At 45.2% G+C, this 14,559-nt stretch overlaps 1 protein-coding gene across 3 annotated transcripts in view; it reads right to left on the bottom strand.

Annotated features, from left to right (window-relative positions):
* Nucleotides 1–14,559, bottom strand: part of SMOC2 (SPARC related modular calcium binding 2) — a 642,212-nt gene that overhangs the window by 57,015 nt on the left and 570,638 nt on the right. For 2 of the 3 annotated variants that reach the window (XM_069769272.1, XM_069769271.1), the window contains exon 12: nt 651–697. The exons of the other annotated variant lie outside the window; for it this stretch is intronic. In XM_069769272.1, the coding sequence (XP_069625373.1) occupies nt 651–697 (47 nt within the window). The remainder of the gene's footprint in view (nt 1–650; nt 698–14,559) is intronic. 3 annotated transcript variants of the gene reach the window in all.

Raw genomic sequence — 14,559 nt, 5'->3', positions numbered from 1 at the left:
CCACTTCCCTCCACCAACAGAAGCTCACAGAGAGAATCAGCCGAAGTACCACTTGTGACCACAGGAGGGAGCTCTGCCACAGAATTCACAACAGTGCTGTCACATTTGTGTTGTGTGTGAAGCGTGCTGTCACCTTTGTGTGATGTGTGTAGCATGCTATCACCTTTGTGTGATATGCGTAGTGTTCTGTCACCTGTGTGTGATGTGTGTAGTGTGCTGTCACCTTTGTGTGATGTGGGTAGCACGCTGGCTCACCTGTTTGTTATGTGCGTAGCACACTGGCTCACTTTTGTGTGATGTGCGTAGTGTGCTGCCACCTTTGTGTGATGTGTGTAGCGTGCTGTCTCCTCTGTGTGATGTGTGTAGCGTGCTGTCACCTTTGTGTGATGTGTGTAGCACGCTGGCTCACTTTTGTGTGATGTGTGTAGCATGCTGTCACCTTTGTGTGATGTGTGCAGCGTGCTGTCACCTTTGTGTGATGTTTGTAGCTCGCTGGCTCGCTTTTGTGTGATGTGTGTAGCGTGCTGTCACCTCTGTGTGATGTGTGTTGCGTGCTGTCACCTTTGTGTGATGTGTGTAGGACGCTGTTTCCTCTGTGTGATGTGGGTAGCGTACTTATTCCTAAACATAACAATAGAGTAGACACTTACCTGTCTACTAGATGATAGATGCTCTCCATTGCTTTTTGGAGCTGTGCCTAAAGGACAAGAAAAGCACATTATTTTGGAGAGTATCCAGAAACACATGTACGTATTAGAAGCCAGCATACACACAATATCCAATGACAAAGACTCTGCAATAAAGTTCACAAGGATACAGGAGAATGCTAAATTGTGACAGACAAAAGTCTCAGAGGGTAAGATGGGATTCTTCTGAGTGTTCAGTATACAACTCAATAAACCCTATTCAGTGCGTTGGGCCGAGATTATGACGCTAGCGGTGAATGCGCCACACAACAGAGGCAACGGGTGCATTTTTCCGGCGCATCCGCTGCCCCATTGTGAGGTGCGGGGAGGTGGGGGCGGAGTCGCGGCCGTGCATGCGCGGTCGGAAAAAGCGGTCCGTCGGCAGCAAAAAACGTTACATGCAACGTTTTTTGCTCCCGGCGGTCTGCCACAACACAGCGCAACCGTCGCACGACGGTTGCGATGTGTGTCAATACGTCGCAATGCGTCGGTAATGTTACTTTATGGGGCAAAAACGCATCCTGCAAACAACTTTGCCAGATGCGTTTTTCCCCTAAACGACGCATTGCGACGTATTAAAAAAAGCTAGTGTGAAAGTAGCCTTAGATAACTGAGTGCAGCGGTTCTGACACATTCACAATCAGAGTTTTTAGACGTAGAAGGCAGCAGAACTTAGCAAGCTTCCCTCGCCCCAACCAGCTCGACTTATTATTGACAGCGAATGCTCATCAGAAAAGGGGTCGGAGTATGACTAGCAATCCTGTGCATGTCACACCTGTGATGATAATATCCTAATGATAAAATCTTCAGCGTATGTAAACAACAACACACAGCTAGATCAATGACACATTAATTCATGCTGTCTTCAGATTAAATAGCAAAACCCTGCTGATTGCTGACAGATTCCCTTTAATATGAGCTAAACAGCAAATTTGCTTGTTTTCACAAGAACGTTGCAGTTTTACCCATTTACCAAGATGAGGCAACCCCCTTAAGGATCTCATATAAATATGCACTTTTCATTTTACACCAGTGCAATTCATTGAAATAGTCTGAAATAGATTTTGAAGCATTAAACGTCTCAGTAAGAAACCATTACAGATGTCCTACTTTGCACTTTGTCTGAACCTGAGTGTTCCACTCTCCCTTCTAAGCACTCCACAATGAAGTGGTCTCAGAGGACTGTGCAGCTGAGCAGAGGCGGGTTAAAGTTGGGGCTTTCAGCTTCATGAGAAAATTGACATTTTCACATATTCTAAAAGATCAACAATTTTCCAAGACACTTTTCTTGGACTTTCAGATTATGATAATGGATTTTAGAAAATTCCTTTACACTTAGATGATATGTGCACGCAGAGGTCGTGCTACAGTTTGTTGCTCGTAACTGGGAATCATGTGGTTAAAAATACATGTAGTTTACGGCAATTTACCACAGTTTTGTGGCAAGTACCAGTGACTCACACAAAAACAATGGACCAAATCATGAAGGTGTATACGTAAGGCACCTTCAGAACATTAGCGGAAGATGGAGTTAAGCACAAAAAATGTGACTAGGTGTTTTCAAGGATAGGATGGGGCGATGATGAAGCCCATCTGAGAAATTCGTCAGCAGTTGTGGTGTAGCTTATACCTGAAATGTTACTGCAGTCTATGACTAGAGTGAAATTTCTGGTGGTGCGTGGAGAAGCGCACCAGTTGTAAAATGCGCTGAATTTATTTTAAGTGGCATTAAAATTGTGGCGATTGGCAGTAAAGCTCTTTGGCGCTGCAGCAAAAACTATGGCACCATCTCTACATGAGAGCATACCCTAAACTGAAAATGTAATTTAACAGTTGTAGAAGTTATTAATTATTCATGCTTCAAATTCTTTTTCGGGAAATAAAGTGCTGCCATATCATGTCCTCTATTCTACTGCAATCAGGCTGTTTATATACTGTGAAAATGCTGTGAAATGCCTCAGGAAAGTTCATGTACTGTCCTAGGATCTGTAAGATTTAGTGACTCAGCATTTCATCTTAATAAAGGTCTTAGTGTCTGCTTTGCTCTCCATTTCTAAAAGATTTCTGAAAAGAAAGTTAAAAAAAAAGACACTTTGAAGAGCTGGAATTTTTCCAACTCAATATTCCAACGTTGCCTGGAGAATGTTTTCATCCACTCAATTACTGTTGGAAACTCATTTATTTGTGCCCAGTGTTAAATTTCTAATCCCTTCTAGGAATAAAAGGCATTAAGATAAAATGACCATCTGGTTTTACCTTTTGAATGTAAACAATGCCTCTTAAGTGCATGTCTACGTAACCATTCTGCTCATGCTAGGCACGTATGGGTTTCACATCTAGCAGAATAACTAGAAAACACAATATGGTTTTGTGAAAGTGTCTGCTTTTGCCTTAGTTTAAAATGGTCTAGATAAATATAAAGTATAGTAGGCATTTAACAGCAAACGCACACAAACACACATGCAAATGCATTTATACTTTATTTGTGGTGTGTGATATAATCTTCATGGAAGGTGTTATAAATAAACAGTATAATATAACAGTGAATGGTGTAAATATTCATTAAAGAATAAGGTTAACAGAAGACATAAAAGGAATCTGGTATAAAAATTGTGCAATGAAAAAGAACTTAGCTTTATTGGAGCCACAATCCAGATAAATGTAACATTTCGGTCTAACAATAAGACCTTCCTGAGACTGAAAGCAAAACCAGAGGGAGGCAACAATAAAGACTAAATTGAAAAGCGATCAAGAGAAGAGAAAGTGAAATGGAAGGCAGTGCGAGTGAGTTACAACCCTTTAGACCGGCTCGCACATTTATTTACTTGTACTGCCTTCCATTTCACTTTCTCTTGTCTTGATCACTTTGCAATCCAGTCTTTTATCCTTTGCCTTGCTCTGGAATTCCTTTCAGTCAGAGGAAGGTCTTATTGTTACACCGAAACATTATGTCTATCTTCATTGCAGTTCCTACAATCCTAAATTCTTTTTCATTACACAATTGGAATGCCGGATTCCTTTTTATACTGCACGTATTGAGGGTTGTTCACCCAGCACACAGAGGGACGCATATCCTTCTTCTACAGTTAATAGCAGATTTCAATATACTGTTAATTACTTGAAGAAAACTCTTGGAAAAGGAAAATAAGTAAAGTTGTATGTTTGTCTTTCAGTTATTTTTAAATATTTTTCTTGTATTTTTCAGAATCTTTTAAAGACAGTCTAAAGGTACCTTCACACTCAGCGACGCTGCAGCGATACCGATAACGATGTCGATCGCTGCAGCGTCGCTGTTTGGTCGCTGGAGAGCTGTCACACAGACAGCTCTCCAGCGACCAACGATCCCGAGGTCCCCGGGTAACCAGGGTAAACATCGGGTTACTAAGCGCAGGGCCGCGCTTAGTAACCCGATGTTTACCCTGGTTACCAGCGAAAAAGTAAAAAAAACAAACACTACATACTTACCTACCGCTGTCTGTCCCCGGCGCTCTGCTTCTCTGCACTCCTCCTGCACTGACTGAGCACAGCGGCCGGAAAGCAGAGCGGTGACGTCACCGCTCTGCTTTCCGGCTGACCGACGCTCACAGCCAGTGCAGGAGGAGTGCAGAGAAGCAGAGCGCCGGGGACAGACAGCGGTAGGTAAGTATGTAGTGTTTGGTTTTTTTACTTTTTCGCTGGTAACCAGGGTAAACATCGGGTTACTAAGCGCGGCCCTGCGCTTAGTAACCCGATGTTTACCCTGGTTACCAGTGAAGACATCGCTGGATCGGTGTCACACATGCCGATCCAGCCATGTCTGCAGGGAGTCCAGCGACGAAATAAAGTTCTGGACTTTCCTCAGCGACCAACGATCTCCCAGCAGGGGCCTGATCGTTGGTCGCTGTCACATAGAACGATTTCCTTAACGATATCGTTGCTACGTTACAAAAAGCAACGATATCGTTAACGATATCGTTATGTGTGAAGGTACCTTAAAGTACAGTAAAATGCTGCAGGGTTGGGGATGAGAACATAATCTTATTTCCCTTGTGTGAGAATTCCTGCAGGGACTTAATCTTTAAAAAAGTTTAAGTTAAAGGGGTATTCCCATCTCCGAGATCCTATCCCAATATATATAGTAAATAGTGATGAGCGAGCATGCTCACCACTACTCTGTACTCATCCGAGTATACTCAGTGTACTCGGCGAGCACTGAGCATTTCCCGGATAATTCAGTGGGAGCCCGGGTCTCCGCCCTACAATTTTAGTGCGCCAATAAACATGCAGGGGTTGTCTGCCATGCACTGTAATACTGCAGCCATCTTTGTTGTGGTATTACAGTGATTGGTTGGCCACACAGCGCCATCAGGTCTATAAGAGACCAGACGCAGCACAGCTCGGCACATTCTGCTCTGGACTCAGCTAGTGTAGGGAGAGCTGCTGCTGAGATAGGGGCAGATTCGTTCTTTTGTTAGTGTGAGTCTACTATTGTTCAATCACAAATCCTGATAAACCAACAGTCCTTTTTAGGACTAATTCGGGCGTATATAGATTGCAGTGGTAGGTAGGTAGGGGAGTCTATGTGCGCACACACTGCATACATCAAAAGGCTCCATTACTGTCTGCTGCTGAGTATATTATATATACCTAGCTGCAGGTGTCTGTGGCTAGGATTTTTTTTTTTTTGCACCTTATACCTGCTAATTTTATTACAAAGCAATCCATAGCCCCGTTTTTTCTACATTTATTTGCTTGGTCACACTGCAGACAACAGCCAAGTCATTTTAATACAAGAGCATGAAAATCTAACAAATTAAAACAGGTTTCTTTGTTCCAGGCATCAGATGCGAGTGCGCAGAAAATTCTGGCTTTTTTTGTACACCATTTTGCTGACCAAAAAATCTTTAGCTGGCCCAAAAATATTTAGCTACATTTCTTATATTTATCACTGTGTTTTCTATGCCACACGCATCGCATCTAAGGCCGGCGTCACACTAGGCGTATGAAAATATGGTCCGTTTTTTACGGCCGTAATACGCAGAAATGTTCCCAAAATAGTGATCCGTATATCATCCGTAGGCAAGGTGTGGCAGTGTATTTTGCGCATGTCATCCTCCGTATGTAATCCATATGGCATCCGTACAGCGAGATTTTCTCGCCGGCTTGCAAAACCGACACACAATGGATCAATGGGTTCAAATATTCGTTAAAACATATATACAGTCTATATATATATATATATATATATCAGTGAGACACACACATATATATATATATTTCATACAGCGCTAGATAGCAAAAAAGCCGGTAATTCAATTGCCGGCTTTGGCTACCTCCTTCCCAAACCCGACAGGATATGGGACATGGTTTACATAGTAAACCTTTTCATATACCTTTTTTTTACATATTCCTCACTACTAATGTTCCAAGTGTGTGTTTGCAAAATTTTGGGGCTCTAGCTGTTAAAATAAAGGGTTAAATTGAGGAAAAAACTGGCGTGCGTTCCCGCGCAATTTTCTCCGCCAGAGTGGGAAAACCAGTGACTGAGGGCAGATATTAATAGCCTAGAGAGGGACCATGGTTATAGCACCCCCCTGGCTAAAACCATCTGCCCCCAGCCACCCCAGAAAAGGCACATCTGGAAGATGCACCTATTCTGGCACTTAGCCTCTCTCTTCCCACTCCCGTATAGTGGTGGGATATGGGGTAATAAAGGGTTAATGTCACCTTGCTATTGTGAGGCGACATTAAGCCAGGTTAATAATGGAGAGGCGTCAATAAGACACCTATCCATTATTAATTCATTAGTAGTAAATTGTTAATAAAACACACACACATTATGAAAAAAGTATTTTATTGAAATAAAGACACAGGGTGTTGTAATAGTTTATTATACTCTCAATTCAATTGAAGACCCTTGTCACCTGAAACAAAGTTAAAATAAAAAAACAACAATATCCCAAACCTTCCGTCGTTCAGTCTTGTCCCACGCTGTAAATCCATCTGAAGGGGTTAAATAATTTTACAAGCAGGAGCCTGCTAATGCAGCTGTACTCCTGACTGTAAAATCTGGGGAATGAATGGAAAGCAGGGGAACGTAGCTATCTAGACATGCGGTGCTGCGCCCCCTGCTGGCATAACCTCAGATGAACTCGAGTGTGGGAATTTTTCTGAATATTTTCTCACGCTCGAGTTCATCTGAGGTTATGCCAGCAGGGGGCGCAGCACCGCATGTCTACGATGCTACGTTCCCCTGTTTCCATTCATTCCCATCCTTTCCATTCATTGCATAGGCAGCATCAATAGTAAAAAAGTTGGTCACACAGGGTTAATAGCAACGTTATTTGAGTGCGCTACACCGCGGCATAACGCGGTCCATTAGCGCTGCCATTAACCCTGTGTGAGCGCTCTCTGGAGGGGAGTATGCAGCGGGCACTGACTGCGGGGAGGAAGGAGCGGCCATGTTGCCGCCGGACTGCGCCCGTCGCTGATTGGTCGTAACAATGGTCGTGGGCATTTTGCCACGACCAATCAGCGACTTGGATTTCCAGGACAGACAGAGGCCGCGACCAATGAATATCCGTGACAGAAAGACAGACAGAAAGACAGATGGAAGTGACCCTTAGACAATTATATAGTAGATATATATATATATATATATATATATATATATACTAGCTATTGAACCCGTTCTACGCCCGGGTGGCGAGCATTTATATTGGTATATGGTCTCCATCCTGGTATGTGCGTATCCATCCTGCGTCCCCATCCTGTCATGTGCTGCTCCATCCTGCGTCCCCATCCTGTCATGCGCTGCTCCATCCTGCGTCCCCATCCTGTCATGTGCTGCTCCATCCTGCGTCCCCATCCTGTCATGCGCTGCTCCATCCTGCGTCCCCATCCTGTCATGTGCTGCTCCATCCTGCGTCCCCATCCTGTCATGCGTTGCTCCATCCTGCGTCCCCATCCTGTCATGCGCTGCTCCATCCTGCGTCCCCATCCTGTCATGTGCTGCTCCATCCTGCGTCCCCATCCTGTCATGTGCTGCTCCCATCCTGCGTCCCCATCCTGTCATGCGCTGCTCCATCCTGCGTCCCCATCCTGTCATGTGCTGCTCCATCCTGCGTCCCCATCCTTATGTGCTGCTCCATCCTGCGTCCCCATCCTTTCATGTGCTGCTCCATCCTGCGTCCCCATCCTTATGTGCTGCTGCATCCTGCGTCCCCATCCTTATGTGCTGCTGCATCCTGCGTCCCCATCCTTATGTGCTGCTGCATCCTGCGTCCCCATCCTTATGTGCTGCTGCATCCTGCGTCCCAATCCTTATGTGCTGCTGCATCCTGCGTCCCCATCCTTATGTGCTGCTCCATCCTGCGTCCCCATTCTTATGTGCTGCTGCATCCTGCGTCCCCATCCTTATGCGCTGCTCCATCCTGCGTCCCCATCCTTATGTGCTGCTCCCATCCTGCGTCCCCATCCTGTGATGCACTGCTCCATCCTGCGTCCCCATCCTTATGTGCTGCTCCATCCTGCGTCCCCATCCTTATGTGCTGCTGCATCCTGCGTCCCCATCCTTATGTGCTGCTCCATCCTGCGTCCCCATCCTTATGTGCTGCTGCATCCTGCGTCCCCATCCTTATGTGCTGCTCCATCCTGCGTCCCCATCCTTATGTGCTGCTCCATCCTGCGTCCCCATCCTGTTATGTGCTGCTCCCATCCTGCGTCCCCATCCTTATGTGCTGCTCCATCCTGCGTCCCCATCCTTATGTGCTGCTCCATCCTGCGTCCCCATCCTTATGTGCTGCTCCATCCTGCGTCCCCATCCTTATGTGCTGCTCCATCCTGCGTCCCCATCCTTATGTGCTGCTGCATCCTGCGTCCCCATCCTTATGTGCTGCTCCATCCTGCGTCCCCATCCTTATGTGCTGCTCCATCCTGCGTCCCCATCCTTATGTGCTGCTCCATTCTGCGTCCCCATCCTTATGTGCTGCTCCATCCTGCGTCCCCATCCTTATATGCTGCTGCATCCTGCGTCCCCATCCTTATGTGCTGCTGCATCCTGCGTCCCCATCCTTATGTGCTGCTGCATCCTGCATCCCCATCCTTATGTGCTGCTCCATCCTGCGTCCCAATCCTTATGTGCTGCTCCCATCCTGCGTCCCCATCCTGCGTCCCCATCCTTATGTGCTGCTCCATCCTGCGTCCCCATACTGCCTCTGACCCGCTCGGCGCCGAGTGCTGGGGGGCCTGAGCAGGCGGGGACACCGGCGCGCTGTGGGGGTCAGGTGCCGGTATCGCCGCCAGCTCAGGCCCCCCAGCACTTACTATACTCACCTGTCTGTCCCGTTCCAGCGCTGCGTGCCGCCATCTTCCCGGTCTCCTGGCTGTGACTGTTCAGTCAGAGGGCGGCGCCGGCGCGCATTAAGCGCGTCACCGCGCCCTCTGAACTGAAGGTCACAGACCGAAGACCGGGAAGATGGCGGCGCTCAGCGATGGAACAGGGACATGTGAATATAGGCGATACTCACCCTCCTGGCGGTCCCTGCTTCTCTGTTGGAGATCGCGGTGTGCGTTCAGTGTGAACGCACACCGCGATCTCCCGGGAGCGTCACTCTGTGAGGCCCAGACTGCGCCGGCGCTTGCGCCTGCTCAGTCTATAGAGGCTTCGGACAGAGTGACGCTCCCAGCGTTATATTATAGATATATACAGTATATATAATATATAAAGCTGAATGTGTGTGTGTGGGTGTATGTGTGTATGTCCGGGATTGGCATCTGCACCGTCGCAGCTACAGCCACAACATTTTGCACAGTCACACGTCTGGACCCTGAGAGCATCATAGGCTATGTTGTGAGGCGAAATTTTAACCCTGCGCATTCCAATTCATCAAACAATTTTCCCCCTATCTACATAATGGGGAAAAAGTGAAAGGAAAAGTGTTGGAGGCAAATTGACAGCTGCCAGATGTGAACAAGGGGGACTTAAAGCGTAAGAGCGATGGCGCCAAAGAGTATATACCGTACAGTTGCTAAGGTAGGGCCCCGACATGGGATACTCACCACACACGGGGATATGAAAACACACACAAAATGCGCCACACATGCAACGTGCAACTACCACGTGCTTGAACACATATCACCCTCAGCACACATTTCACCACACATACACCAACCTCGCCACATAAAAGTCGAAACACAAAAGTCACCGCTCAAAACTCGCCATGCGCTAAACTCACCACACATGCAAAACTCACCTCATGGTAAACTCGCCACACGCAAAACTTGCACACATGGAAAAATTGCCACATGCACAAAAGTTGCAACACATGCAAAAATTGCCTCACACAAAACTTGCACATACACAAAACGCACCACACATAAAACTCACCACGTGCAAAACTCGCCATGCGCAAAACTTGCTGCACACAACTTGCTACACTAACTTGTCACGTGCAACTCAACACAAAAAGTTGCTACACGCATGTCGCCACACAAAACTCATCTCACAAAAGTCGCTACATGCATGTCGCCACACGCAACTCAACACACACAACTTGACACATGAAACTCGCCCTAAAACACACACAAGTCTGGTATTATCCTTCAAAAATTAAAATCTGATTAATAAGCAGACAAACTACAAGAACAACAACTGTACCATATAGGAAATATGGCAGCTGTCAGTCACATGACCTGTCTATTATGTGTATGCGTGAGCTAATATATACTGCCAGGGGGGAGGGCTTCCTGTTGGCTGGGGATTTATCAGGCTGCCAATTTAGCTTACAAATACTGGGGTAAAAATATTGAGCAAATAACGTGTGAACGAGGTCTAATACAGGAGGAGATGACACACAAATATATACTATATACAGGAGGAGATGACACACAGATATATACTATATACAGGAGGAGATGACACACACATATATACTATATACAGGGGAGATGACACACAGGTATATACTATATACAGGAGGAGATGACATACAGGTATATACTATGTACAGGAGGAGATGACACATACATATATACTATATACAGGGGAGATGACACACACATATATACTATATACAGGGGAGATGACACACAGGTATATACTATATACAGGAGGAGATGCCATACAGGTATATACTATATACAGGGGAGATGACACAGGTATATACTATATACAGGGGAGATGACACACAGGTATATACTATATACAGGAGAGATGACACACAGGTATATACTATGTACAGGAGGAGATGACACACAGGTATATAAAATATACAGGAGATGACACACAGTTAAATACTATATACAGGAGGAGATGACACACGTATATACTATATACAGGAGGAGATGACATACAGGTATATACTATAGAAAAGAAGAGATGACACATATCTATATAGAGGAGGAGATGACATACAGCTGGTATATACTATATACACGGGAGATGACATACAGGTATATACTATATACAGGAGATGACATACAGGTATATACTATATATAGGAGGAGATGACATACAGGTATATAGTATATACAGAAGAGATGACATACAGGTATATACTATATACAGGAGGAGATGACATACATGTATATACTATACACAGGAGATGACATACAGGTGTATACTATATATAAGTGAGATGACAAACATGTATATACTGAGAGGAAAATGAGACGTGTGAGGTGAAAATGAGGGGTGTGAGGTGAAAATGAAAAGGTGTGAGTGCAAAATGAGAGGAGGGAAAATGGTGGAGTGATTGGAAAATAACAGATGTGAGGTCGAAATGACAAGTGTTAGGTGGGAATGAGAGGAGTGAGGGGGAAAATAAGACGAGTGAGGGGAAAATGAGGTGTAAGGGAGAAAATGAGAGATGTGAGGGGGAAAATGAGAGTCGTGATGGGAAAATAAGAGAAGTGAGGTGCTATAACTAACCACAGATATTTACTATGCCCAGGCAACGCCGGGCTCTTCAGCTAGTATATATATATATATATATATATAGATATATATATATATATATATATATATCTATATATATATATATATATACATAAATTATGTATAGTGTCTCGTACAAACAATGTCAAGAATCTGGTATGCAAATTGCCTCTTCAGAGAAAAAGAGGACTTGAACTCTATAGCGCCACCTATTGGAAGTAGCGATCCTACAAGTCACATTCAGTCCTTTAACCCCTTAATCCCATTGGACATACTATCTCGTCATGGTCACCTGGGACTTAATTCCCAGTGACGGGATAGTACGTCCGGCGTGATCAGCTACGCTCACGGGGGGAGTGCGGCTGATCGCGGCCGGGTGTTAGCTGACTATCGCAGCTGACATCCGGCACTATGTGACAGGAGTGGCCACAGACCATCCCCGGCACATTAGCCCCCGGCACACTGCGATCAAACATGATCGCAGTGTTCCGGCGGTATAGGTAAGCATCGAGCAGGGAGGGGGCTCCCTGCGTGCTTCCCTGAGACACTCGGAGCAACGCAATGTGATCGCTTTGCTCCGAGGTTCTCCTACCTTCTTCTCCCTGCAGGCCCCGGATCCAAAATGGCAGTGCAGCTGCATCCGGGTCCTGCAGGGAGGTGGCTTACCAAGCGCCTGCTCAGAGCAGGCGCTGGTAAGGGAGGAGCAGTGCACGTCAGATCGCTGATCTGACACAGTGCTCTGCACAGTGTCAGATAAGCGATCTTGTGTGTGAAACAACACCGTGAGCACAGCTACTAAGTGGTGCTATAGTTAGGCTCCCATGCCATATACTAAATCAACATAGAACTTAGCACTCAACTTGAGATGCTTGAACAGAAGAATTTTATTTTGCAGTATACTCAAAAGTTTCGGTTCAACATGAACCTTCTTCAGTTACGTATACGGAATACATATGATGAATGTGCCCGGAAGTCAGCGGGCCAGAGTAAACCTATGAAGGGGAGATGCAGTCGAGATATGGGGAGAGAGGTACTGTAGGAGAGTCGGGTAAAGGCATGTATACTGCCAGACGCGGTATTTATTTCCATTTTCCCTTTAGGGTTAGGGCTAGGGTTAGGGCTAGGTTTAGGGCTAGGGTTAGGGTTAAGGCTAGGGTTAAGACTAGGGTTAGGGCTATGGTTAGGGCTAGGGTTAGGGCTAGGGTTAGAGCTAGGGTTAGGGCTAGGGTTAGAGCTAGGGTTAGGGTTAGGGGCTAGGGTTGGGGCTAGGGTTAGGGTTTGGATTACATTTACGGTTTGGATTAGGGTTAGGGGTGTGTCTGGGTTAGGGGTGTGGTTAGGGTTATGGTTGGGATTAGGGTTAGGGGTGTGTTGGAGTTGGGGTTAGGGGTGTGGTTGGGATTAGGGTTAGGGGTGTGTTTGGGTTTGGGTTTCAGTTAGAATTTCCACTGTTTAGGCACATCAGGGCTCTCCAAACGCGACATGGCATCCGATCTCAATTCCAGCCAATTCTGCGTTGAAAAGTAAAACAGTGCTCCTTCCCTTCCGAGCTCTCCCGTGTGCCCAAACAGGGGTTTACCCCAACATATGGGGTATAAGCGTACTCAGGACAAATTGGACAACAACTTTTGCAGTCCAATTTCTCTTTTTACCCTTGGGAAAATAAAAATTTGGAGGGCTAAAAAACTATTTTTGTAGGAAAAAAATGATTTTTTATTTTCACGGCTCTGCGTTATAAACTGTAGTGAAATACTTGGGGGTTCAAAGTTCTCACAACACATCTAGATAAGTTCGTTGGGGGGTCTAGTTTCCAATATGGGGTCACTTGTGGGGGGTTTCTACTGTTTAGGTACATTAGGGGCACTGCAAATGCAATGTGACACCTGAAGACCATTCCATCTAAGTCTGAATTCCAAATAGCGCTCCATCCCTTCCGAGCTCTGCCATGCGCCGAAACGGTGGTCAGCCCCCACATATGGGGTATCAATGTACTCAGGACAAATTGCACAACAACTTTTGTGGTCCAATTTCTCCTGTTACCATTGGGAAAATACAAAACTGGGGGCTAAAAAATAATTTTTGTGGAAAATTTTTTTTATTTTCACGGCTCTGCGTCATAAACTGTAGTGAAACACTTGGGGGTTCAAAGCTCTCACAACATATCTGGATAAGATCCTTTGAGGTCTACTTTCCAAAATGGTGTCACGTGTGGGGGGTTTCAATGTTTAGGCACATTAGTGGCTCTCCAAATGCAACATGACGTCCCATCTCAATTCCAGCCAATTTTGCATTGAAAAGTCAAATGGCGCTCCTACCCTTCCGAGCTCTGCCATGCGCCCAAACAGTGGTTTACCCCCACATATGCGGTATTGGCTACTCAGGACAAATTGTACAACAACTTTTGGGGTCCATTTTCTCCTATTACTCTTGGCAAAATAAAACAAATTGGAGCTGAAATAAACTTTTTTTGAAACAAAATGAAATGTTCATTTTTTAAAAACATTCCAAAAATTCCTGTGCAGCACCTGAAGGGGTAATAAACTGCTTGAATGTGGTTTTATGTACCTTGAGGGGTGCAGTTTTTAGAATAGTGGCACACTTGGTTATTTTCTATCGTATAGACCCTCAAAATTACTTCAAATGTGATGTGGTCCCTAAAAAAATGGTGTAAAAATGAGAAATTGCTGGGCAACTTTTAACCCTTATAACTCCCTAACAAAAAAAATTTTGTTTCCAAAATTGTGCTGACGTAAAATAGACATGTGGGAAATGTTACTTATTAAGTATTTTGTGTGGCATATCTCTGTGAATTAAGGGCATAAAAATTCAAAGTTGGAAAATTGTGAAATTTTACGACTATCGTGAAGTACAATATGTCTTGAGAAAACAGTGTCAGAATCACCAGGATCCATTGAAGCGTTTTAGAGTTATAACCTCATAAAAGGACAGTGGTCAGAA

The sequence above is a fragment of the Ranitomeya imitator genome, chromosome 5 (genome assembly GCF_032444005.1).
Source record: "Ranitomeya imitator isolate aRanImi1 chromosome 5, aRanImi1.pri, whole genome shotgun sequence".
NCBI lineage: Eukaryota > Metazoa > Chordata > Amphibia > Anura > Dendrobatidae > Ranitomeya > Ranitomeya imitator.
This window is presented reverse-complemented; position numbering and strand designations above follow the sequence as displayed.